Source organism: Lathamus discolor, chromosome 4 (genome assembly GCF_037157495.1).
Source record: "Lathamus discolor isolate bLatDis1 chromosome 4, bLatDis1.hap1, whole genome shotgun sequence".
Lineage (NCBI taxonomy): Eukaryota > Metazoa > Chordata > Aves > Psittaciformes > Psittacidae > Lathamus > Lathamus discolor.
In genome coordinates, this window is record NC_088887.1 from 126,595,482 (window position 1) to 126,621,985 (window position 26,504).

General features: G+C 54.3%; 2 protein-coding genes across 8 annotated transcripts in view; one reads left to right on the forward strand and one right to left on the reverse strand.

Annotated features, from left to right (window-relative positions):
- Positions 1 to 11,631, reverse strand: part of FAM168A (family with sequence similarity 168 member A) — a 183,334-nt gene extending 171,703 nt beyond the window's left edge. Inside the window, exon 1 of the mRNA XM_065678926.1 lies at positions 11,516 to 11,631. The gene's annotated coding sequence lies outside the window, so the exon portion shown is untranslated. The remainder of the gene's footprint in view (positions 1 to 11,515) is intronic.
- A 256-nt stretch (positions 11,632 to 11,887) lies between these two features.
- PLEKHB1 (pleckstrin homology domain containing B1) lies at positions 11,888 to 24,828 on the forward strand. 7 transcript variants are annotated; one of them, XM_065678930.1, is made up of 9 exons: positions 11,888 to 12,017; positions 12,330 to 12,396; positions 17,263 to 18,265; positions 19,378 to 19,440; positions 19,913 to 20,065; positions 21,191 to 21,293; positions 22,828 to 22,867; positions 23,719 to 23,824; positions 23,990 to 24,828. In XM_065678930.1, the coding sequence occupies exons 4-9, from the start codon at positions 19,404 to 19,406 to the stop codon at positions 24,124 to 24,126; spliced, it is 576 nt and encodes a 191-aa protein (XP_065535002.1). In that variant the 5' UTR covers positions 11,888 to 12,017; positions 12,330 to 12,396; positions 17,263 to 18,265; positions 19,378 to 19,403; the 3' UTR covers positions 24,127 to 24,828. The 7 variants fall into 7 exon arrangements, with proteins under 7 accessions (XP_065535002.1, XP_065535006.1, XP_065535001.1 ...); XM_065678929.1 differs by lacking the exons at positions 11,888 to 12,017; positions 12,330 to 12,396 and adding an exon at positions 14,416 to 15,171 and having other exon boundaries at positions 17,263 to 17,473; positions 17,894 to 18,265; XM_065678927.1 differs by lacking the exons at positions 11,888 to 12,017; positions 12,330 to 12,396 and adding exons at positions 14,416 to 14,838; positions 15,032 to 15,171.
- Positions 24,829 to 26,504: the final 1,676 nt, after the last annotated feature.

Genomic DNA, 26,504 nt, shown 5'->3' on the forward strand with positions numbered 1-26,504 from the left:
CATTTCCATGGAAGTGGAATAATATGGTGCTGAAAAACTCCATACAAAATCATAGTCATAGAATGGTTTGGGATGAAGGGACCTTAAAGCTCCTCCAGCTCCAACCCCTGCCACGGGCAGGGACCCCTTCCACTGGAGCAGCTTGCTCCAAGCCCCTGTGTCCAACCTGGCCTTGAGCACTGCCAGGGATGGGGCAGCCACAGCTTCTCTGGGCACCCTGTGCCAGCGCCTCAGCACCCTCACAGGGAACAGCTTCTGCCTAAGAGCTCATAGATATCTACCAACCTTTTTTGTTATGAGTGGTATTTTGCTAGTGATGAATGACGATCTCATGGTCAGATCATGGGAGACCAGAATCTGGTTCTTCTCACGCCCGCAATTTCCCTTCAGTTCACCAACTGCACAAGCACTGCCTCAGTTTCCCCTTTGGAATATGGCAAAAAAGGCTTGGTAATGCCTGTACTTCCCATACTTCCCAAGACAGATTAAACACTGGGAGATACCGCAGCTCCCTTCAACCCAAACCAGGCTGGGATTCCATGATTTGGGTTCTCCAGCAGGGAGATCTCCCCTGAGGTGAAAGCACAAGGCTGAAGCAGATTATGAATCCATTCCCAATCACAGAATCACAGAATCACAGAATCCCAAGGGTTGGAAGGGACCTAAAAGAAGACAATTCTGTTACATGGAGTTTTGGATGAAAAGGCCAGTCACAAATTGGCCTAAAGCAGATGTGAGTAAAACAAGCTTCCCAAGGGCTGAACACAAAAACAGAGCACCCAGCTTTGTTTTGGGAGAAGGAGATACTGTATCTATCACTGATAACAGGAGATACCCACACCTTTGAGCACTTACAGAGCCAGAATGACAGGGAAGAGCATCTGGAAAGCAGAAGAAAGTCAAAGACAGGCAGAGAAACAAACCCCCACGGTGTAAGTCACACACATACGTGTGCATGGATGTAGCGTTGGCAGGAAAGAACGACCTTGGAATCCGGAGCAGACCTGTCTCCTGCTGTTTGCTTCAGCCTGTGTTGGGGAAAAGCAGCCTCTGCAAATATGCTCTGGGAATCAGCACAACTGCATCCGAGGAATACCTGCCTGGCATCGATTTCCTCTTTCAACATACGATCACAAATACTGGCTAAACTCTGGTCACAAGCAACCATACAGACCGGGAGCAGCAACTCAGCATCAGCTGGAGCTAAGCAGATGAGGAAAGCTTTCAGGGATCCTGGAAAAGAACTGAAAGGGAAAGGCTAAGTGAGGTTTTGGCAGCCTTTGTGTGGTGCCATGCCAGGCTTTTTCTTCCCTGTGCTTGAGTATACTAAGAGGAAGCTCCGAAGATCTGGCAGAAGCTGCCTCTGAAACAGGCAGGAATCTGCCAGTCAATGGGATCTTCTACAAGAGACAATGGCTTTTCCTGAGTGCAGAGCTCAGGGAGAGCCAGAAAGTGCAGTTGAGTGCCTCAAAACACCAATGTCCTTAGCCCTGAACCCCATCATAGTCTGACTGCACATCCACAGGCAGCTGATCCCCGAGCTGTAACACACATTCAGCGCTTGATGCAATAGGAGGCACAAAAAGGTCACTGAACTGAACAAGGCTGCACGACTGATGAGATATTTGGATTTGAGTGATGGAATGATACTGCAGGGAACAGAGAGAGCAGGAATTGCAAAGGCAGCATCTTTCCAACTAATAAGACACCTTCCCAGCTGAAACTGCTGATGCAGCCAGGAAAGGAATAAGCTAAACACAAGAGAAGGACACTTAGAAGGGGAAATGAGGTTCAAAGTCAGACAAGAGCATCCATGGATAAAATGGATGCTCTGTTGCTATCTAGGGATGTGAGGAGGCTGAATTACAACAGGCACAAAGCAAATCCTTACCAGTAAGGAGAAGGAAAATCTGATGTGATGAGCAAGTGGACTTTAAAATCATTAGTTCAATGGTGTTCAGAAATGAAAAGGAAGTGATGGCTGCAACGTGGCCCTATAAAAAGGTTGGGGGGGGAAGCCTCAACTCTGTCAGTTATCAGTACTGCAGAGGAACTGGATTTTCAGGGGAACTTAGAATCATAGAATGGTTTGGGTTGGAAATGAACTTAAGTTCATCCAGTTCTAATCCCCTGCCATGGGCAGGAACACCTTCCACTAGACAAAGAGCTGGGTACGTGACTCCATAGGGAGAAAAAAAGAGGGTGCATGGAAGCCATGGGGAGGACACAGGATGGGTACAGAAACTCTGAGAAGCAAGTGATGACAGGGGATTAGTTTCCTAAAATCACAGGGGACAAGTAAAAACACAAAGTAACTTCTATGGACCTCATTATAACCAGTAAAACTGTGGCAATCACTGGACTGGAAGCCTTGACAGCAGAGAGAAAGAACAGACTCACATTTAAATATATCTAGGTCTAGTAATTCAATCAGGATTGCAAAATGCCTTGATTTGAATAATTGATTTTAACTTGTGTGATGTTTGTACTTTTTAATTATCATCTTAATGAAGTATCAGCAGCATCACAGAATCATTGAGGCTGGAAAAGGCCTTTAAGATAATCAAGTCTGACCGTAATGAAAATAGGCATCACTTGAGATGCTGGTTTCTCACAAATATAACTTAGCAGAGGGAAAAAATTAAGGAATTTGCATATAGATGATCCACTTCTATTCACCACGAAGTTTCAAAGTGCTTTTGGGATCAAAAAGGAAACAGCTACAGAGCAGAGTTTGGAAAAGCTTCTAAAGTAAATGAGAGCTTTAACTCCCCTTGCAAACAACGGGAAGATACAAGGAAGAATCCCAGACTGGTCTGGGTTAAAGGGACCTTAAAGCTCAGGCAGTTCCAGCCCTCTGCCACAGAAACTAACTCAAATTAGACCTCAACTTTTAATCAGAGAAGATAATTAATTGCTGAAAATATAACAAGAAAAGTGGTGGCCTCTTAATGACTTGAGATCTTCAAATTCAAACTCACTGTCCTGGTAGAAGGTAAAGAGCATCCAAACTAGTCATTGGGCTCCTTTACCAGGGAAAACCTAAGTGTGTGGTTTCCGGGTCAGTCTGATACAGCCTTAAGCTCTAGGAACTCTCCTCTTAAGTCCATACAGAAAGCCACCAACACAGCATCATCCCAACAGCATACAAAGTAAATCTCCCTTCCTCCACTGGGGAGAAGCAGGACAACATCTGACCCAACGTTGCTGTGCAATGGCAGGAGAAAGTCTCCAGGCTCCGTATTTCCATGGTGAAAACAGAGTTTGCACATCTACACACAAGGATCTTGCAAGGCTTAACCTACGGAGGTCTCCAAAGACCTTCCAAGAAGCTTGGACAGAAGCAGCCCCAGTGGTACATACACAGCTACAGGTCACTGGGATAGAGGCAGCATCAGAAAGGGAAGAGGCAATCTCTTGGTTGACCTTGGCAGTGGTGTTGCGGAAGAGGAGAGGACAACATGAGCTGTGCTGAACACTTTGCTAAATGGCAATGTGAAAGCAACCAAGAGCTCTGTGGGGTTTATGCCTTTTCTTTAGAAGTTGTTTGTACCATCAAATGAGGAGTCACAACGACAAAACCTCCAGATGACACCCATCTGCTGGAAAACACACAACAGCATCTTCATAGAATCACCCAATGGCTGAGGCTGCGGATCATCTCATCCAAACTCCCTGCTCCAGCTGGGTCACCCACAGCACTTTGCTCAGGACTGTGTCCAGGCAGCTCCTGAATACCTACAGGGAAGGAAATTCCACAGCCTCTCTGGGAAACCTCTAATGCTCAGACACCCACATGGTAAACAAGTTCTTGCTCGTGTTCAGGTGGAATTTCTGTGGTTTAATTTGTGCCCGTTGCCTCTCATCCCATTGCTGGCACCACGGAGAAGAGTCTGGCTCCATCCTCTTGACACCCTCCCTTCAGGTACTTGTACACATTGACCAGATTCCCCCAGAGCTTTCTCTTCTCCAGGCTGAACAGGCCCAGCTCCCGCAGTCTTTCCTCATAGGAGGGATGCTCCAGACCCTTCATCGCTCCCACAGCCCTTCACTGGACTTGCTCCAGGAGCTCCAGGTCTCTCATACTGGAGAGCCCAGACCTGGACACTGCTCCAGGGGAGGCCTCACCAGGGGTGAGCAGAGGGAGGATCAGCTCCCTCCAGCTGCCAGCAGCGCTCTTCCTGATGCAGCCCAAGACACCATTGGCCACCTTGGTCTCAATGTCCCATTGCTGGCTCATGCACAACCTGGTGTCCACCAGGTCCCCCATTTACTTCTCTACAGAGCTGCTTTCCATCAGGTCTGCCCCCAGCCTGTGCTGGTGTGTGGGGTTATCCCTCCCCAGGGCCAGGACCCTGCACTCGCCTTTTGTGTTACAAAGCCTAAAGCACTTTAAGACATGATTTCTTGATGGTGAATGCCAACAAACACATATGTGAAATCCAGCTCCAGGAATTACGCAAGGAAAGCTTAAGCTCAGATGAGAACAGATGATGATACCACATTTATCTCCTGAGCCCACAACATAAGGCTACTATCACAGAAGTAGCCAACTCAAACCAAGTATCTTCTCTACAACTTCCATTTGCATGTGTGTGCGTTATATACAGACAGAGAAAGAATTCTTAGGGAAAGAAATGAGATCAGTCCAAATGCAGAAACTCGGCTACCCAGGAAAGTTCAGCATTTGGGCTTCAGATGCTACAGTAAAGACAAAGAAACCATTTCTCAGATTCCTGGCACTTCATTTTAAGACTTCAAAACCCCTGTTGTGAATCTAAGTTGAATCAAGAGCAAGCTTGAGCTTTAACCTGCTCTAGGAAGAGTAGGGAGTGAGTAAGACAATAACCTGAATAACCACATAAACTCCCTTGTCCATTCAAGAAGCGAGCTGTCATCACCCACAAATCCAAGTATAAAGCACCAAAAGGAAAATTAGGGAATAGCAAACTGTGCTCAGAACACTCACTTGTCTCCAGGATAGATTTCCAACATCAAATTCCACACATTATCAAATTGAGAGAGCTGAGTATCTAACACCAAAGAAAGGAAAAGCTCAAACACTGCTTTAATTCGTGGCAGATAAACTAAAGTGTCTGATGCCATAAAAGAGGCAGATCTTCTATATTAAGCTCCACATTAAATTAGAAGCAAGAAAAAACCCTGCAGAACCCAAGATGCGCTGCTCTAGTTCAACTTTTGCTGCTGTCTGCAATCCTTATCCATGTTATCAGAGAATTAGACATGCCCAGCAGGCACGATGGCATCTAGGCTTGCTTTTTTTGCCAATTTAGTACTTTTTCTCTCATAAAACACTCTAAGCTTGTCTTTCATAATCCTCCCAAAGCCAAGGCAAGAAAGGCAAGAACGTTCAGCCTACAAATACACTTCAGCATTAATCTTCCTATTGGGGAAGTCATTGTATGAATTCTATGATAAACCCATTTTTCTGCTCTCACTTTCCATTTTCCCACCTTCCAGTTTTTCCATGTGACTGTTTCACCCACAGAGAGGAAGTGAAGACAGGGGAAAATACAGCCAAATACAAACCAGCATCTCCAAATCCTCTCACGATCGCCTCCTAAATGGCTTGCTGGAGAGAGTCCACAGAGCCACATTTTGTTCCTCACAGAAAGCACACAGTCACTTGAAATTCCTTTGCAGTGCACAGGGCTTCCAGCACATCCATAGTAAACAACTCAGAGGAACTCTTAAAAAGTATTGAAGTATTACTCACACTGTGAGGAAACCAAACGTGTCTCAAAGGAACCTCTTTCCTTCTATGTTTCACTGAAAAGTACAGTATTATGCCATGAATATCATCCTCATCATCACTTCCCTACAGGGTTCCAACAGGAATAAGGAATGAAATATAAGGTTTAGCTCAATACAAGCACAATGAACTGTGTCATCTGCTTCCAGACTGAGAAAGAGATTCTAGAAAGAGATAAAGAACAAAATGCTCATAATTAGTGAAGTTCTGTATTAAAAATGTACCTGGAAATGAATCAGATTTGTGTGCTCATGTTCCTGTTTGGTGCCCAAGTCCCAAAAGAAATCTGGTTCCTAAAAGCTGCTTCCTACTCAAGAGCTTCCATAAATTCCAGATGATGTGCAAATGCTGGGTATACCTTAAGAGCTGGACGTTCCCTGATGGGATCTTAACCTTGGCTCTGGGATTCTTGCTCCAAACACCCATCACAAAGCACCTGCCTCTCAACAACAGAAAGCCCTGAAAATTCACTTCTTCTGTTGCCATTGATTCATAAGTCAATAAACATAAAATCCCACATCAAAATAATGCCCTCAACTAAGAAAAGCATCAGTATATCAGATCATAACACAAAACAGCCCTGGAGACATTCAAGGCCAGGTTGGAAGGGGTTTGGAGCAAGCTGCTCCAGTGGAAGGGGTCCCTGCCCATGGCAGGGGTTGGGACTGGACGAGCTTTAAGGTCCCTTCCAACACAAACCAGCCTGGGATTCTATGAAAATACATACACCTTGCTCCAAAATCAGCAAGACAAGCACTTACTTCATATCAAGTTTTACACAACCACCCATAGACACTTCCAAGCTCTTCCCCACCCACTCAAAACTTCTCCCAAACTCAGTCCTGCAACCCCTCTTAGTCTGGCAAAAGACCACACACAGAATACACAGAATGGCTTGGGTTGGAAAGGATCATCCAGCCCCAACCCCTTCCACTGGAGCAGCTTGCTCCAAGCCCCTGTGTCCAACCTGGCCTTGAGCACTGCCAGGGATGGGGCAGCCACAGCTTCTCTGGGCACCCTGTGCCAGCACCTCAGCACCCTCACAGGGAAGAGCTTCTGCCTTATCTCCGACCTGAACTTCCCCGGTTTCAGTCTGAACCCATCACCCCTTGTCCTGTCACTGCAGTCCCTGATGAAGAGTCCCTCCCCAGCATCCCTATAGGCCCCCTTCAGACACTGGAAGCTGCTCTGAGGTCTCCACACAGCTTCTCTTCTCCAGGCTCAACAGCCCCAGTGTTCTCAGCCTGGCTCCATACAGGAGCTGCTCCAGCCCCTGATCATCCTCCTGGCCTTTTCTGGACTTGCTCCAACAGCTCCACACCCTTCTTACGTTTGGGACACCATTTTCCTCCCATATTTAGTGATATCAGTGTTTTAAACCCCAAAATAGGAACATTATGACTTAGTGGAGTGGAAGGAACAAAAAGGTAACATCACTTGATGCCTCTGCACAGCATCATCCATATGACTGACAGGTAGTCGAGCCGTGTGGAAATAACTCTCAAAAATTTATTCCTAGTTCTAAAAAGTGACAGATTAAGAGGCAATATTTTTTAATTCAAAGAGTTAAAAGACTGTGAAAAGGCAAAAAATGGAGAGGTGGACTTTATTTATGGTCACCAAAGCAAAAATCTTCATCTGTTTATTGAAGAGATGCACGACAGCACACAAGAATTCAGAATGTCAGATGGGACTGATCAATCTGACTCTGAAATCAACAATAAAATGCTGTTTACATAGTTTGGGAAATACTTTAGAATATAACAAGAACTCTTTTCACATTCACTTATTTTGCATCGACTATTTCTATGGACTGAACATAGAATCCCGGACTGGTTTGGGTTGAAGGGACCTTAAAATTCATCCAGTTCCAACCCCTGCCACAGGCAGGGACCCCTTCCACTGGAGCAGCTTGCTCCAAGCCCCTGTGTCCAACCTGGCCTTGAGCACTGCCAGGGATGGGGCAGCCACAGCTTCTCTGGGCACCCTGTGCCAGCGCCTCAGCACCCTCACAGGGAAGAGCTTCTGCCTTATCTCCAACCTGAACTTCCCCTGTTCCAGTTTGAAACCATCACCCCTTGCCCTATCGCTGCAGTCCCTGATGAATGGTCCCTCTCCAGCACCCTCAAAGCCCACCCTTCATATACCGAAGCTGACCATGGTGACTTGGACATTTTAAGCAACAAAACTGAGTCTAATTAATTAGAAAGATCACAGTACATTAACAAACAAGACCACGCTTGGTTATGAACCTCCACTTCCCACCCAGCTTCTTCTCAGATCTCACACGATCTCACCAGCAAATAAATCAGAGCTGGTGCTGCACAAAAATGACCTCACTTGCACTTTGAGAGTGAGGCAAGTGTCCCTCCTCCCTGAGCACACTGGCTAAGAACACAGTTCTCATGGGGATGCTTCAAATACTTCTGATTCAGCCCAGCACTGGGAGGAGGAGATTGGCAGCACTTCACACGTCTGTCACCTCATGACAAGGGTCACCCAGCACCTCCACAGCGTGGGGAGATGGTGTTCAACCCTCCACAGACCCCCGAGGAGAAGCCAAGCAAGCAGAGCATCGTCCAGCCAGCACAAAGGGAGCTAATTCAGGGCTGAAATGCACAGTTAGAACGTGGTGGTTTAAGGAGAGTTTATGAATTGCAGAGGAAACAGAAAGTACATGGAGCACTTGTGCTGCGGAAAGGGAAATCAGGGCCTCTACAGATACAATCGAGCCCAAAAGGCATCAGTGGAAGACAAATGAAGATCATAACCCGGGCTGAAGGGAAGAGTGAGCTCAGAAAGGAAGATATAAAAGTTGTGTTTCCCTTCTGACAGCCTCATCAACTGCTACCAACCACCTGAGAGCTGCAAATCGGCTGAGAGCTCTGGGTGGAAACAGGAGGTTTCCAACTACCAGGGGAGAAAGGTCTGAAACCGTTCCTGTGCCACAGGCAGCAGCAGAAACCCACCTGGATTTAAACCAGGACTGAATCCTGTTTATGCCACAGCTGCTGGCATTTACGGTGGGCAGGCCTCGGTGATCCAGGAGCTCCATTCCAGCTGTGAATGTCCCACTTCCCAGAAAAGGAGATCTGTGCCGATCTGACCGCGGCTGCCTTTGCAAGCTTCCCAAAAGCAGATGCTCTCCTGCATCAGACACCCACTTCCCTCACTGAAGTGGCTGCATTTGCACCTACACTCCTAAAGTGAGGTTCAGAAGCTCTTCTGCACAGATCACCTAATGAAATTTAGACCAAATTTCATTATAATTACGCAGAAATGCTTCTCTGAAGCATTTTCACTGGTCTGGGAAATGCTTTCAGGAACAGTAAGAGCAGCATCGCCTTTCTTTCCTGTTCTTCCGCATTTTCCATGTGGTGGGTTCCATAGGGGAACCCATATCCATAGGAAAGCACGAAAACTTCACTGCCAACCTTTTAAACGTCCTTAATAGTTCACCTACTGCAATGCAGACTTAGCATTGAACTTGACAGATGAGTATCACCCAAGATCACAAAGGACCTCTCCAAGATACTCTCCCTAAAGCACCGTATCCCATAATTATTTCACATTCATTTGGACACAGCGTGGGTGCTTCGTTTTGGTTCCCACTCCCATTACAACAAATTCAAGCCACCTTCACGGCATGGAATCAGGTTGCTTCGGATCCCTTTGTTCCAAAGGGAAAGGGTTATATATGTACCTCTCCAAAAGCGTCCTTCCTAACAGCCAGGGATTTTAATCAACTAAAGAGTATAAAAACACCCCCCTAAATCTGAACAGTAACATCTGAACCACTCAGCACACACTCACTAAAGCCAAAGGCCACTGTAAGCACATCAGGTGGGAGAGATTCCTTCTGATAAACGGGAACATTTACTTTAGGAAGACTACAATAATATAAAAGTTAAGAAGCATAAGAAGCGAAGTTCATATTTGCAACTTCCAGCACAAAAGTTAATCAGATTTAATACAGGTTTCAACCAAAAAAAATATAGATTTCAACCAAAAAATACACTGCTAAGTGATACCAGTCCTTCTAATGACTACATGTGTGTAGAAAGAAGAAATAACCAGACCATAGGTGCTGTTCGGGGAGGGTTTTTTAATGTACCCAACCAAAGAGGTCAGGAGAAGCCATGAAACAGTTAAAAACCCAAACTCGCTAGCAAAACGGATTAAAAAAATCCATCATAAAATAAAGCATTTGGCTGCCAAGTGCGAATTCCCCTTTTCTTTACATTGCTCCATATCACTCCTCAATTGGAGTTCTCCTCCAGAACCACTTCACAGCCCACATTCCATGAAATAACGCAGTCGATGCAACCAAGTCCAGCAAAACGTCTCCCTAAAGATGTTTCCATCATTCCCATTCCTTAGGAAAAATAAAGCTCTCGCTTCCTCCATCCTGATTTTAACAGCAAGAACAAACACAGCCCTGCGTCTTCAATCATATCTGGATTAAAAGAGGGATAGAAGCACTGGGGGTTTCTCTCTGCTTAGCACAACATGCCTTTGTCCAGGAGAAGGGGAAAAAAAGCCTCCTTCAACCTGCTCATTTTTCTGCATTTGTCAGAATTCAGCACTAAACAAATGCCTTTTGAATGAAATTCCAGCTATGGAAATCCAAGCCATAACCTGAAAGCTTATCACTACGTGCAGGGAGCCGGGGGGAGGGGGGGGGGGATCCCCCCCTAAACCCAACGCAGCACAAACCCTTTTCTTGAGTATTTATTTCATTTCCATTACTTGAGGGCTCCTCAGCTTTCCATAAAGGCATCTTTTTGGGGGTATTATTAACCCGCTGTAGAGCAACGGACTTCACCGCCCCGAAAACCCCAACGCCAAAGTATTCAAAGCAATTATTAGTGAAGGGAAAGGGAAGAAAACAAGCAGCCCTTTGATGAAAAGGCACAGAACCCACTATTTTATAGAGGCAGGGAGGACAACGCCGCCTCACGTCTCGGCACCTTGCGCTCTCTGCTTTCAGGCTACCGATGTTGCACCCCGACATCTCCCCCCCCCCCCCCCTCTCTCTCAGCAAACCTGGGCCATTTTCAACCCGCTCCAAAGGGAGCGGGGATGAGGGACACGGCCACAACTCGGCCTTTCCCATCCCATAAAGTTGCTGCCGGGCTCCTTAATATTCCCTTCTGTCGCTCTCATCACCATCATCCCCATCGCCATCCCCACGTGCCCCTCTCGCTGCTCGCAGTGGCGATGGGGTGAAGCGGTGCCACCCCTACCCCCCTTGGGGTGCCCCCACCCCGGCGTCTCCCGAGGGCTCAGGGCAGGAGGGAAGCGCGGTCGCTCCATTTCCCTTCTTCCACACCAACAGAACTTGCCTTGGCCACGATGGAGGGGGGGGTCTTCAGCGGGGTGTCCCCCCCCCCCCCCGGCGCCAAGCAAAGGGGGGCTGAGGTGAACCGAGCCCCAGTGCCCATCACAGTGAAGCCAAATCCCGTCACTAAGGCGGAGGGGGGGGGCACAAGCAGCGGGGCCGGGTCTCGCCCCCCCAGGGCGGTGGTCTCCCCTTTCTCCCCTTCCACCACTCGAGGGGGCCCACAGCGCTGACAGGATGCCCCCCCTCCACCGCCGCCATCGCAGCCCAGGCCCCGTCCCCCCCACCACGGCGGGGAGGGGGGGGGGGGGGGGGGGGTGTCTCACAGCCCCCCCCCCCCGGCTGTCCCCCGCAGCGCCCTCCGGGGGTGTCGTTGTCCCGCCGCCGTGCCCCCCCCTCACCTGCGGCTGCTCGGGCGGCGGCGTCCCCTCAGCCGGTGCGGCGGCGGCAGCGCTCCCGCTCGCCCTCCGCCCGCTCCGCGGCTCCTGCCTCTGCCCGCAGCCGCTGAGGGAAGGGGCGGGGGGGGGGGGGGGGTGTACCACCAGCGGGACCGTTACAGTGGCCGCCAGAACTACAGCTCCCGGCATGCCCCGCGCTCGGCTGCCGCGGCTCGGCCCTGGCCGCCTTCCGCGGGGCACGCTGGGTAATGTAGTTCAAGCGACGGGCGGGGAGGGAGACAGGGCCCGTGTGGGCACGGGGTACGATGGGAGGTGTAGTGCGGCGGGGTAGAGTGGAGCATGCTGGGAGCTGTAGTAGCGCGGGGCATGCTGGGAGTTGTAGTCCGCGCGGGCTGAGGGGAACGCGGAGGCCGCGGCCGCGATCCCTACCGGGATGAGCCAAGCGCGGCTCCGGCGGTTCCCGTGGCCCGGCCCCGGCTCCCGGACATTGCCCTGGGGCCGCCCGGTGAGCTCCGGCAGCAGCCGTGCCCGCGGCGGGATGCGCGGCCTCGGGGCCTGGCCTTGCCCCTCTCCAGCCCGGCCTCCTCCTCACAGCGCGGCCAGGCCCCGGCCCTCCCCCCGTGCCCCAAACCGGCCCTGGCCCCCCAAAACAACCCCCATTTCCCTGCCAAAAGCCCTCGTCCAACGAGGGGAACAACCCCCTCAGTGGGCAGCGGCTGCTGGCCCCCATAGGCCGGGGTTGGGGGGGGGGGGAAGGTCCGTTCTCCGGGAGCACAAACGAGTGGTTTACGTTTTAATGCGGGAACTTTTGTCACAGGCGCGATAAATCCGAACGGAGCTTTTCGGAGGGGTGAGCAGCACCCGTGGGTGCGCACGGCTCCAAGGTGGGTGCAGGCTGAGTCCCACAGCTCAGGGCCCCGGTGTGGGGCGAGAAGTGAGCGTTCCTGGGACGTGCCGGTGTCTGCGAGGAAGAACTGAGTGGGATTCACCCAGGGCCTGACCCCGCCGGGCACAGCGGCTCGGAGCCCCTGCTCGGCTCTGGGCCCCTCACTGCGAGAGAGACATTGAGGGGCTGGAGCGGGGCCAGAGAAGGGAATGGAGCTGGGGCAGGGCCTGGAGCCCAAGTGTGATGGGGAACGGCTGAGGGACCTGGGGGGTTCAGATGGAGAAGAGAAGGCTCAGGGGGGACCTGATGGCTCCCTACAAGTGCCTGCCAGGAGGATGGAGCCAGGAGGGGCTGGGCTCTGCTCCCAAGGAACAAGGGATGGGACAAGAGGAAGCGGCCTCAAGCTGCCCCAGGGCAGGTTTAGATGGAGCTGAGGAACAATTCCTGCCCCAGAGGGTGCTCAGGCATTGGAACAGGCTGCCCAGGGCAGGGCTGCAGGCACCGGCCCTGCAAGGGTTCACAGCCCGTGGAGACGAGGCCTCAGTGCCATGGGGCAGGGGTGGCCTTGGCAATGCTGGGATAAAGGTTGGACTGGATGAGCTGAAAGAGCTTTTCCAACCTGATTGATTCTATCCCATGTCCCCTCCTCACTCTTCGAAGCCGTTTGCTTTTTGTCAAGGTTCACGCTTGTTTCCCAAGCAATGGGAACCCCCCCCCGGGGAATGAGGGAGTTGGGACAGGAGGGTCCCAGGGGTAGCAAGGGCTGTACCCGAGCTGCTCACTTCATTTCTCACTGCTTAACATACTGATAGGAAGAAGTTGTTGTGAAAACCATGTCAAATACACCACAGCCCTGCCCATGGCAGGGGGTTGGAACTGGCTGATCTTCAGGTCCTTTCCAACCCAAACCATTCTATGATGGCCAGTGTTGTACAGTAAGGGAAGCCTCCAGCACGATTTGGGGTCTCTAACAGGCTATATTGGTGGTTTATCACCCCTGCAATCCAGGTACCAAGCTGTCCCAACAGCAAACGTGTGTTAGTAAGAGAAAGAGCCATTGATGGCGTGTCCTCACCTGCAGCTCACCTCAGGTTCAAGCATTGTGTTGGTGTTCTCAACATGAAAAGGACATGGAACTGTTGCAGTAAGTCCAGAGGAGGCCACGAGGATGAGCAGGGGCTGGAGCAGCTCCTGTATGGAGCCAGGCTGAGAACACTGGGGCTGTTGAGCCTGGAGCAGAGAAGCTGCGTGGAGACCTCAGAGCAGCTTCCAGTGTGTGAAGGGGGCTACAAGGATGCTGGGGAGGGACTCTTCATCAGGGACTGCAGTGATAGGACAAGGGGTGATGGGTTCAGACTGAAACAGGGGAAGTTTAGATTGGATCTAAGGAAGAAGTTCTTTACTGTGAGGGTGCTGAGGCACTGGAATGGGTTGCCCAGGGAAGTTGTGAGTGCTCCATCCCTGGCAGTGTTCAAGGCCAGGTTGGACAGAGCCTTGGGTGCCATGGTTTAGTGTGAGGTGTCCCTGCCCATGGCAGGGGGTTGGAACTGGATGATCTTGAGGTCCTTTCCAACCCAAACTGTTCTATGATTCTATCTGAACCCCCAGGGCTTCACCCATCTGCCTCCACAGCAAATGGACACAGGGGAGACCCGCCAGGGGATGCTGGTTTCCTGCATCATGTGAGACGTGCAAAGACTTTCCAAAATCCTTGGTTTCCTACACAAAACCCAAAGCTTTGGCTACAACAGGGGGAGTTCTCCACCACGCACGGAGCCACTGCTCGGTGACAGCTCCTTCCTGTACCAACTGCCCGGGTGAGACAAGGACAGAGCCCAGGTGGAAGAAAACCAAGGTGGAAGTTTCAACTCCATCTCTTGCTGAGCAGCACCCAGTTGCTGTGGGAGCTGCCCAGAGAAGCTGTGGCTGCCCCATCCCTGGCAGTGCTCAAGGCCAGGTTGGACACAGGAGCTTGGAGCAAGGTGCTCCAGTGGAAGGGGTCCCTGCCCGTGGCAGGGGTTGGAACTGGATGAGCTTTAAGGTCGCTTCACCCCAAACTGGGCTGGGATTCCATAGTTCTAAGAAAACACTGGGAAATCCATGATTTGGCTCCCCCAGGTGAGGAGCTGAGCCTGTTCCCATGTCACATCCTCTGCCTTCTCCCACTTGCACAGCTTTGCTAGCTGGAAATAACCTCCTAAGTCTGCAGCTTACCATTTCCCCCCGGTGAGCCCTACATTTATCCCATCTAACTGCCCAGAAAACCCAGTTTACACAAAATAAATAAAGCAAGGCCCAGATCCCACCCCGGCACCATTGTCTCCTCCAGAGGAAAGCAGAGTGATGCTGCGATGCTTTACTGCTTTGGTTTGCAATGCCCAGCACCTCCATTCCACCCTGTCCCTCACAAGCACGTGGCTGCCTCAATGTTTGTTCCCTGGTGGGTTGATTTTTGCTCTTTCATTGTTGTCGCTGCTGTTTCCCTCCTCTCCTCCTTGTCCTAAGCTCAATGTCTTCTCTGCAAGCGACCGAGGGCTGCAGCCAAGCAGAACCCATTAGTGCAGAGCTGTAGGTTTTCCACCCCATGAAAATGTACTGCTATTTGAAATAGAACATGTCTTTCTTTCCCTCAGCAGTGTGTCCTTTTGCTGCCAAGGAGACAAATTATGCAGGTCCTGTGGCAGAGCTCACGACAACGTGGCAGAAAAGCTTCAAGAACAGTTTGTGCCAAACTATGGCATGCATCTACCTGCAGAGGGGAGGCCCAATACCAGTGAGTAACCCAAATTTCAGCCCAAATCCCTTCCTAAGGGAACTTTAATATTACCTCATTGCAGAACAGACTCTGTGCCCTGCCCCTGACTGCCAAATGTGTGTCTTTGAAATGTTTAGGAAGTTTTGTAGCTTGATAACCAGTGTGGAGGGATGCACAGGGCTGTGTGAGTGTGCCCTGACTGATGGGTACTTGCAGCTTAACTCCTGTGTAATCAATCTGTGTGCAGCTGGGGGAATTTAATTCACAGACTGTAGAATCCCCGAATGGTTTGTGTTAAAGGGACCTTAAAGCTCACCCAGCCCCAACCCCTGCCACGGGCAGGGACCCCTTCCACTGAAGCAGCTTGCTCCAAGCCCCTGTGTCCAACCTGGCCTTGAGCATTGCCAGGGATGGGGCAGCCACAGCTTCTCTGGGCACCCTGTGCCAGCGCCTCAGCACCCTCACAGGGAAGAGCTTCTGCCTAAGAGCTCAGCTCAGTCTCCCCTCGGGCAGGTTCAAGCCATTCCCCTTGGCCTGGCCCTACAGGCCCTTGTCCCAAGCCCCTCTCCAGCTTTCCTGCAGCCCCTTTAGGCACTGGAGCTGCTCTCAGGTCTCCCCTTCAGGAGCCTTCTCTTGTCCAGGCTGCCCCAGCCCAGCTCTCTCAGCCTGGCTCCAGAGCAGAGCTGCTCCAGCCCTCGCAGCAGCTCCATGGCCTCCTCTGGCCTTGCTCCAGCAGTTCCACGTCCCTCTTGTGCTGCTGCCCCAGAGCTGGATCAGGGCTGCAGGGGGGGTCTCCCCAGAGCACAGCAGAGGGGCAGGATCCCCTCCCTGAGCTGCTGCTCACGCTCTGGAGGTGCAGCCCAGCACACGGGGGGGTCCTGGGCTGCATCATATTCCTTCTGCTGTTGGCCACTGCAAAGCTGGTGCTGGAGGAAGGGGAGGGAAGACACTCTACATTAAGAGCCTGCTGCAGTAGATGAGGTTTTGCTGTATTAAGTGCTGCCATATGCTTAATAAACATCTTTATTATCAGCTCTGCCTCGACTATAAATAACCTGATGTGTATTTTAAGCAGTGTAACACCAGCCAGCACCAGCTCCCAAGGTTGTCTCAGACCTGACTGGTTCCGGTGCTCATGTGGAGCTATAGGAAATGTGCTGTTTCCTTCCCTGGGCAGCAAAAACAGCTTTGGGAGAGGCTCTGGGTTCCCACCTCGGGTTTGTCTCAATGGGAACATGTCCCTGCCCAAGCACAATGCTGCACAGTTCCCTGTGCATGCCCCCACATCTGTGTATGCAGAGGTATGAAATAGATAGCTGTGCCTTGCTGGCCCTTATTTTCATTGAATCATAAAATCATGGAATGGTTTGGGATGAAGGGACCTTAAAACTCATCCAGCCCCAACCCCTGCCACGGGCAGGGACCCCTTCCACTGGAGCAGCTTGCTCCAAGCCCGTGTCCAACCTGGCCTTGAGCACTGCCAGGGATGGGGCAGCCACAGCTTCTCTGGGCACCCTGGGCCAGCGCCTCAGCACCCTCACAGGGAAGAGCTTCTGCCTTATCTCCAACCTAAATCTCCCCTGTTTCAGTCTGAACCCGTTACCCCTTGTCCTGTCACTGCAGTCCCTGATGAAGAGCCCCTCCCCAGCATCCTTGCAGCCCCCTTCAGACACTGGAAGCTGCTCTGAGGTCTCCACGCAGCTTCTCTTCTCCAGGCTCAACAGCCCCAGTGTTCTCAGCCTGGCTCCATACAGGAGCTGCTCCAGCCCCTGCTCATCCTCGTGGCCTCCTCTGGACTTGCTCCAACAGCTCCATGTCCTTCTGATGTTGAGGACACCAGAACTGCACACAGTGCTGCAAGTGGGGTCTCAGCAGAGCAGAGGGGCAGGATCACCTCCTTCATCTGCTGCTCACACTTCTTCATTTTGTGGAAGAGCAGTGGATATGAGGGGTTGGGTGGTTCTTGGCTCTTGATGTCCCTGGATAATTCACTCGTGTTTTCCTCCCAGGTGGTGACTTCCAGAGCTGCCTGAGGGCTGGCAGCAGACACAGGGATGTGTCCCAGGCTCTCCTCCACTCCTGACTTCCCTGTGCTTTCTCTCCCAACAGGTTTACCCGTCTCTGTCAGGGTGAAGGGTTCCCATCATGTACAGCCACAGCTCCGGCCACTTTTCCAGCCCTGTGTCCTTTGAGCACTTGTGACGTGAGCCCATCTATATCCAGATCTAGAGACAGTTTTGCTTTTAACTCCAGCGGGAGCCAGGTCAGAGCTTGATTTTATCCCAAAGGAAAACTCACTCCACTCAGAAACTTAAGTCAGGTGAGCATTTACCTGGTTAAAATTGGGGTTGTGCCTTATTCATACTCCTGCCAGTGATATGCTCCTGGTGCTCGATCCAGCAAGAGCCCATTGGGATATGAAACAGCTCCTCAGAACCACTCCCAGCACCAGCCGAGGGTCATAGAATCAGAGACTGGTTTGTGTTGGAAGGGACCTTAAAGCTCCTCCAGTCCCAACCCCTGCCACAGGCAGGGACCCCTTCCACTTTAGCATCTTGTTCCAAGCCCCTGTGTCCAACCTGATCCTGTATCCTCCAAGCATCTCATGTCCCTGGTCCCTCTGCTCTGTGAAGCAGGAAACCCCATGGCACCCCCTCACCTCCCTGGGCATGGCTCTGGGGCTCCCGTTTGGGCTGAGCTCTCCCAAAGCTTCTGCCTCCACCGTGTGGCTTAATTGCAGCCCCCACAGTCCCGCTTCATCACTTGGCTTCTCCCAGCCGCGCTCCATCTCCAGAGGAAAAGCGGGGCTCAGGGGAGAAAGTGGGGCTCGAAGGGGCTGCATCCTCAGCGGGTCACGTCTGGATCAAGCCCGGCCACCACCAGCCGGGCCGCGCGTACCCCGGGCGTCTGCTTTTTGGGTATGAATGGCTGGAAAGCGCCGTTTGCCGCTGGCCGGTACCTGAGGATGCTTCCACCGCCCCTGCCCGCCCCTGCCCGCCCCTGCCGGTACCGGACTACAGCTCCCGGCGCGCCGTGCGGGCGGGCAGCGCCGGGCAGCGGGAGCGGAGCGCAGCGCTGCCCGCAGCGGGACCCGCCGCGCCGCCTCCTCCCGGTGAGCATCCGGGGCTGGGGGGGGGGTCCCGGGTGAGAATAGGGGGGTGCGAGCACCGGGGACGGCGGGGAAGGGGATGGGGGTACCGGGATGGGGGTACTTGGGGAGTGAGGGTACCGGGGGGTGCCGGCACTGAGGGAGTTGAGTACCAGAGGGATGCAGAAAGGGGGTGGCCCAAAACGTGGGTACAAGGCAGGGGGGTACCAGGGGTGTGGGACAAGGGGATGTGGGATAAGGGGATGTGGGATGAGGGCACTAAATGTGAGTACCGGACCTGCAAATACAGGGGGATGCAGGTGCCGGGGGGTGTGGGTGCTGAGGGATGGGGATACCGAGGGATGGGGATACCAAGGGATGGGGTACCTGGGGGTGTGAGGACAGGAGGGTGATGGTGCCAGGGGATGGGGTACCCAGAGGCCATAATCTGGGGACGACAGGGGTACCAGGAGCGTATGAGACACAGGCACCAGAGCTGAGGACTCCAGGGGAACGTGTGTCTCCAAGGAGCTGGGTGCTGGGTAACACAGGTACAGAGGCACCTGGGGGGGGATGTCTGAGCCTTGTTGTGCCCCCAGGCCAGGAGGGGACCCAGCCAGGCAGTGCTGGATCCATCGTGGGATGCCAAGGTCCCACCACCAGGGCGCTGGGGTCCCTGGTTGATGGGTGCCATGTCCGGGGAACAGCACCCTGGGGTGCTGGCTCTGCTTGGGGAGCAGGGGACTTCATGGCAATATTGCACCAGCAGGGCTGTGGTTTGCCATGGAAAGTTACTGGGGCCGTGGGGAGTTGCTGCCTGTTTTATACGTGGCCTGGATTTCCCCCTTTTACCTCCACGGGATGATAATCCCTAAATCCCAATGAGATTAATGACAGAGAGAAAGGTGCTGGAGTTCCTCCTCCCCCTGCACATCTCCCACAGGATGAAATCCCACATCTCTCTCTAACCCCGATTAACCCACGCGCCCGGCTCATCCCCCCCAAAACCCAGGAGCAACAAGGGTGAATCCCCATCCCGCTTCACTCCATGGGGCTGTGGGGAGGGGAAAGCTGGGAAAGGAGCCGGAGCTGAGCCGGGAGCTGCTGTTCTAACTCCATTATTTCTCCTAGAGCAGCAGGTCCGGAAATCCCTCCCGCAGCCATGGCGCTGGTGAAGAGCGGTTGGCTTTGGCGGCAGAGTAAGTACAACCCTTGAGCATCCCGTGTTGGGAGCCCCCCAAATAACACCTGGAGAGGTTTGGGCTATGGAATGCCAGGAGGAAGCATGGATGGGGTGGGGGGGACAACACCCCCCATCCCGGGTGCTTAATCCACAGCAGCGAGGGAATCATGGCTCAGCCGCCCGTGGGTTTATGTAAGCGCGGAGCGGGGCCGTCTGCCATGAACACAGACGCGCGGCTCCATGGCCGGGGCTGGATCTGCTCCCGCACACAGCGGGGCAGCACCAGGACATCCTGATGGCTCTTCCTGGCAGCCCCATCTCATTTAAAGCCACCTGGTCACGCTGCCCCAGCTCCTCGTGCCAGGGACGGGTGGCCTGCGGGATGCAGCGGCTCTTGGATGGGGCAGTGGGATCCGGCCGCAAATTAAGGGGATGGTGTTGGGTGCTGGGCCTCAGTGGGGTCTTTTCCCTCTTCCCCATCCCTCCAGGCTCCATCCTGCGCCGCTGGAAGAGAAACTGGTTCGTGCTGTACCTGGACGGCAGCTTGGTGTACTACCATGACGAGACGCAGCGCGACATGGACGGACGGATCCACATCAAGTACAGCTGCCGGGACGTGAGGACCGGCCGCGAGTGCAGAGGTGAGCAGAGACCCATGTCCACAGTCCTGTGTCCCCAGACCCGCCCCGTGCAGGGGTCTCCATGGAGCTGTAACCTTTTAAACGATGCTCTGCTTGTACTTGCACACGTCCAAGCAATCCAGGCTGCCTAATTCGCCCCTTTCTAGCTCCCAGCCAGCACCAGAAAGATGCACATTGCATCTTCTGTTGCTTTTCCATGGGGAATCATGGAATGGTTTGGGTTGGAAGGGAGCTTAAAGCCCATCCAGCTCCAACCCCTGCCACAGGCAGGGACCCCTTCCACTGGAGCAGCTTGCTCCAAGCCCCTGTGTCCAACCTGGCCTTGAGCACTGCCAGGGATGGGGCAGCCACAGCTTCTCTGGGCACCCTGTGCCAGCGCCTCAGCACCCTCACAGGGAAGAGCTTCTGCCTAATGAAGAAGAAGAAGGAAGGAAGGAGGGAAGGAAGGAAGGGGAACCTCTGCTCCTGGTTTGTGCCTGTTCTAAGCACCATCCCACAGCCCTCCCATCGCTGTCTAGCACAAACAAGCAGAACAAAGCAGCAGCTCAGCTCAGCCTCAGCAGCCCACGGCCTGCGCACAAAGCGCCTTTCTTGGGCTGTGAGTGGCAGTGGCAGCTCTGGGATGCAGCACTGGGAGCACAAACCCAAAGGGTCCCACTCTCCAGAGGGTCCCACACAACTTTGGGAATGGGGGGAAACAAACAAACCTCATAGTTCTACCTAATTTGGGTGCTTGCTGCAATCGGGCACGCTCAAAGGCAGCGCAGCTCAGCCTCCTGGCCTCCCATCTGGGGCCATTATCTGCATTTCCACTTGCTTTCTGCTGTGGGGGTGGAGGTTTCTGCTTGTCAGCTCTGAGCTCCTGTTGGCTTTTAACCTTTGAGATCCCAACTCGGATCACAATCGCTCTGACATTGCCTTGCAAGTGGAGCTGGAGCCCGAATTAAACCCGAGTTACAAGCATGGTGTCCTGGTGGTCCAGAATGGTTCCATCCTTTGGCAGCACACAGGGTGGGAGCTGCTCCCAGCGGTGATTTGGAGCCCGGCCTCTCCCGAGAGGTGCATGGGGAGGGACCTGGGTACCTCCCTATCACTGAGGCTGGATCCTGCCCCTTCCCTTTCCAGACGTGCAGCCGCCCGAGGGGAAGAGCCGCGACTGCCTCTTGATGGTTGTGCTGCGGGACGGCTCCAAGACCACGCTGTGTGCGGAGAGCGAGGACGATGCTGTGTAAGCACTGAAACCGCCGCAGTGGCTTTGTCATCGGAGTCAGAGTCACAGCCTGGTTTGGGTTGAAGGGAGCTTAAAGCTCATCCAGTTCCAGGGACCCCTTCCACTGGAGCAGCTTGCTCCAAGCGCCTGTGTCCAACCTGGCCTTGAGCACTGCCAGGGATGGGGCAGCCACAGCTTCTCTGGGCACCCTGGGCCAGCGCCTCAGCACCCTCACAGGGAAGAGCTTCTGCCTAAGAGCTCAGCTCAGTCTCCCCTCGGGCAGGTTCAAGCCATTCCCCTTGGCCTGGCCCTACAGGCCCTTGTCCCAAGCCCCTCTCCAGCTTTCCTGCAGCCCCTTTAGGCACTGGAGCTGCTCTCAGGTCTCCCCTTCAGGAGCCTTCTCTTGTCCAGGCTGCCCCAGCCCAGCTCTCTCAGCCTGGCTCCAGAGCAGAGCTGCTCCAGCCCTCGCAGCAGCTCCGTGGCCTCCTCTGGCCTCGCTCCAGCAGCTCCACGTCCCTCTTGTGCTGCTGCCCCAGAGCTGGATCAGGGCTGCAGGGGGGGTCTCCCCAGAGCACAGCAGAGGGGCAGGATCCCCTCCCTGAGCTGCTGCTCACGCTCTGGGGGTGCAGCCCAGCACACGGGGGGGTTCTGGGCTCAAGCGCTCACTGAAGCCGGCTCATACCCAATCTTTCATCCTTTAAATCCAAGCGTGGAAAGAGCCCCATCCCGCTCCCACCCCAGCCCTGAATCCACACGAGCCCCTGTTCTGTGGCACATCCACATTCACTTACAGGACAATGGGCACAGACTGGGGGCTGTTGGGTTTCCCACTGAATAACTTAGAGCCAGACTGGTTATTGTGAAGCCGCTGGTCTCCTGCAGGGTGGGTTTTCCTCTTGGCCGGGCTGAGGATCACTGGGAGGGGTTTTCATTGGCATTTGGGGATCAACAGTGTGAATGTGATGTCCTCATGGGCTGCAGGCTGTGCCCAGGAGGGGGAAAGAGCCACTTTTAGCACTGTTCCCCTTCCATTCCTGTCTATCGAGCTTCATTTCTATTCATTTCTATACAAATCAAGATTTTTTTTTATAAAAATAGATTTAAATTTATATATTAAAATACAGGAAATAAAAGGCAGGAAACCTTCAGCTGAACATAGAGGGAGATGTTCAGCTGTGGCCAAGCTGAGCTTAATCCCAGTTGAATGGAAAATCATCCATTTCCCACTTTCCCCCTCAAATTGGTGTCGAATTCCCCCCTGCCCATGTTCCAGGGACAGCGTTTAGCCCTGTGCCCATCCCCATGGTGCTGGGTAGTGGGGAGACCTCAGAGCAGCTCCCAGTGTCTGAAGGGGGCTACAAGGATGCTGGGGAGGGACTCTTCATCAGGGACTGCAGTGACAGGACAAGGGGTGATGGGTTCAGACTGAAACAGGGGAAGTTCAGGTTGGAGATGAGGAGCTCCTGGCACTGGATGAGCTCTGAGGTCCTGTGCAACCCAAACCCCGCTGTGTTCTCTCATTCTAACCCAGGCCCCTCTGTTCCATTCACAGTGCCTGGAAGATGGCCGTGCTGGAGGCTAAATCCACCCCGGTGAGGCTCCGTCCCGCACAGCAGCAGCCCCCATCCCAGCCTGGGCTCCGGGCAGGATGCGGGAGAAGGTCCCAGCCAATCCCAACATCCCCTCCCCGAGCCCCTGTGCCTGCCGGGCATCCTCAGGGAATCCCGCTGAGCCAGCCAGGAAAGTGGGCGGCAGCGCTGGTGACCTTGGTGTCCTGAAGATGCCAGCGCTGAGCTGAGGGTGACCCTGTGCGGCGCTCAGGGGTGATGGGGCAGGGTCAAGGGGGCAAACGGGACACGACTCAAGGGGACAGGGGTGGGATTAAGGGGAATGGGGGCAAAGTTACCGGGACAGCAGGTCCAGAGGGGTATGGGGGGACACACAGTGCTGAGGGGACACAGCCGAGGTGACAGGGGACAGGTAGGAGGATGGGGCAGAGCTACAGGGAATGGGAGCAGAGAAGGGAATGGGGGCACAGGCTCATGGGGACACCAGGTGCTGGGGGACACAGCAAAGGGGATGGGGACAGGGTTTAAAGTGCCAGGGGCAGGGTTAAGGTGCCAGGGGCAGGGTTAAGGTACCAGGAGCAAGGTTAAGGTACCAGGGGCAGGGTTAAGGTACCAGGGGCAAGGTTAAGGTACCAGGGGCAGGGTTAAGGTACCAGGGGCAAGGTTAAGGTACCAGGGGCAGGGTTAAGCTGATGGAGGCAGGGTTAAGGTACCAGGAGCACACGCAAGTGATTCAGGTGCCTGCGCCTGAGCCATTTCAGATGCTCCAGGGCCCCATTTCAGGCCCCCACCACACACAGAGAGGGGAAACTGAGGCAGTGACAGGGGCAAAGCCCCCCCCCAATGCTCACCCCCGCCCTCCATCCCCGCTCCAGGTTCATGTCTATGACCCCTATGACGATGATTACTACCAGACGGTGCCCCTCGACTCGCACCAGGCCGCCTACATCAGCTCCGGCCACTACGGCCCCCAGCATGGAGGTGGGTGCCCCCCGTCCCCATCCCACCAGAGCCTCCCATTGAGGCTCCATTTGGGGGTGGCTCAGAACGGGGCCTCCCACCCCAGTGACACCGGGGGGGTGGGTCCATGGGGGTGACGTCCCCTCGGCACCCCCCCATTCCCCCCCCCTTTCTTTTGCCTTGCAGCTCCGGGGGTGACCCACGTCATCGTGCGCGAGGATCCCTACCGGGTCTCTGGGGACCAGATGGCCCTGGGGCTGCTGGCGGGGGCCGCCACCGGCGCTGCCCTCGGCTCCTTCATGTGGATGCCCTGCTGGTTTTAGCAGCCTCCTCCCGCAGGATGTGACCCCAGCGGGTCCCTTGTCACCTCCCCAGCCTGGTTTAACTCGCCCCTGGCTTGGTGCCCACCTGGAACAGCCTGCGCGGAACCCCTGACCTGCTGGGGACAGAGCTCCAGCCCCAAACACATCCCGTACCCCATTCCCGGCCCCAAACACATCCCGTATCCCACTTCCAGCCCCAAACCCATCCCATATCTCACTCCCAGCCCCAAACAATACCATATCCCATTCCCAAACCATACCATATCCCATTCCCAGCCCCAAACACATCCCGTATCCCATTCCCGGCCCCAAACACATCCCATATCCCATTCCTGGCCCCAAACACATCCCATATCCCACTTCCAGCCCCAAATCTACCCCATATCCTGCACCAGGCCCCAAACCCATCCCATATCTCACTCCCAGCCCCAAACCCATCCCATATCCCATTCCCAACCCCAAACCCACCTTATATCCCTCTCCCAGTCCCAAACCCATCCCATATCCTGCTTCCAGCCTAAACCTACCCCATGTCCTGCACCGAGCCCCAAACCCATCCCATATCCCATTCCCAGCCCCAACCCCACCCTATATCCCTCTCCCAGTCCCAACCCCCTCCTGTATCCTCCTTCCAGCCCCAACCCCATCCCATCCCCTGCTCCCAGCTCCAGCTTGTGCATTAAACAACCCCCCTGTGCTACGGAGATGCCCCAAACTCTACCCCACAGAACCCCATTCCCATTGCCAAGGGCACAGGATCAGGAGCAGAGGGGGGGCACACTGCCCCCCCCCCCCCCCCCCCCCCGAAACGGGCTCAGTTCCGCATCCCAAACCTCCGCAGGGAGCTGGAGGCGGAAATCCCGGGATTCGGAGCGGGGGGAGCGGATGGGGGTTCGGCAGCCCCAGCTTGGCCAAGTGAAGCCAATGGCACAGCAGGGAGCTGGGGCTGTTCTGGGGAGGGAGCCATGGAACGGGAATTGCCATGAGAGGCACCCCCCCCCCCCCCCCCAGGCTGCTCAAGGGGGGAATTGTGGCTAAATCCCTGGGAATGGGGGTTGAACCCTTGGGAATGGGGGTTAAACCCTTGGGAATGGGGGTTAAACCTTTGGGAATTGGGGCTAAATACTTGGGAATAGGAGTTAAACCCTTAGGAAGTGGGGATGAATCCTTGGGAATTGGGGTTGAACCCTTGGGAAGGGGGACTGTACCCCTGGGAATTAGGGCGAAACCATTTGGAACTGGGGCCAAACCCCTGGGAATTGGGGCTAAAGGCCTGGAAATGGGGGGCTAAACCCCTGGAAAGTGGAGCTAAGCCTATGGGAATTGGGGGTAAACCCTTAGGAACAGGGCTGGGAAGGGCCCATGGAATACGGGACAGGAGGGCAGGCAGCATCCTCTGCTGCACCCTGCGGTCTGGGAGGGGAAGGAGTCCCTGGGGCCCAGAGCAGTTTTCCTTAAACCCTTCCCGGCAGCCAAGCCGGGATCAGGGATTTGGGAAGCAGGGATCTGGGAATGAGGGGGGCACGGAGTCCCTCTGGGTGGCTTGAGGGGACACGGACGCGCATTGGGGATCAGTGGATGGAGGGGGCAGAGGCGCCTCTGCCGCCATCCCCTCAGAGGCAGGATGTTATCCATTGATTCCAAACACCAGGAATTCCAATGAAATCCCATGGCTGCATTGGAACCCCCCCAAGAGACCCCAGCGACGGCAGCGCCCGGATCGCTTCATCCTCAGCGCCTGGCATGGGATCGGGATATCCCAAACTCCATCCTCATCCTCCCCGCCTGCAAACCCGCTCCCTACAGCCCGGTCTGGAAAAGGGAAAACGTGGAAAACCAAAGCTCTGCACGTGAATAAAGGCAGCGGAAAAGGAGCCCCGGTCAGTGGGTGAGGGAGGATGCGGGGCAGGCGCTTCCTAAGGGATCTCCGGGCTCGGTCCTGCTCCCCATTGGAGCTGTGAGGGTGCCCCCTGCTCCCCATCCCCTTCTCCTCCCTCCTTGTCCATCGGGAGCAGCTCCAGGGCCCTGATGGGATGGGGCAGGGAGAAACCCCTCGTGCTGGAGAACCAGGATCCTGCAGTGGCAGAGCGGCTCCTTCCCTTCCATTCCCAAATCCAGACCGTGTGGGATGAGCCGGCTCCGGTCGGGAAGGGACCGGTGTGTGAGGATCCCTGCAGGTCCAGGAGCGAGAGCATCCATCCCATCGCCTCGCCGCTTCCCATCTGCTTTCCACCACCAGCTCCACCTAAACCTGTCCCTCGGGATCAGAGGGCTCCTTGCAGGGTGCTCCCAGCCCTGATCCCAATGGAGCCACGGCTGCTCCCTGCGTGTGGCTGGGGATATGTGAGGGCATTGGGATGGAGGGAGGGATGGAGGGA

What these genes read in the sequence shown, in the direction of transcription:
- PLEKHB1 (XM_065678930.1), top strand. Translation starts at nt 19,404, where the DNA reads ATGGCGCTGGTGAAGAGCGGTTGGCTTTGGCGGCAGA. An exon ending in CGGTTGGCTTTGGCGGCAGA is followed by an intron (nt 19,441 to 19,912) that starts GTAAGTACAACC and finishes CCATCCCTCCAG; the next exon opens with GCTCCATCCTGCGCCGCTGG. An exon ending in CTACGGCCCCCAGCATGGAG is followed by an intron (nt 23,825 to 23,989) that starts GTGGGTGCCCCC and finishes TTTGCCTTGCAG; the next exon opens with CTCCGGGGGTGACCCACGTC.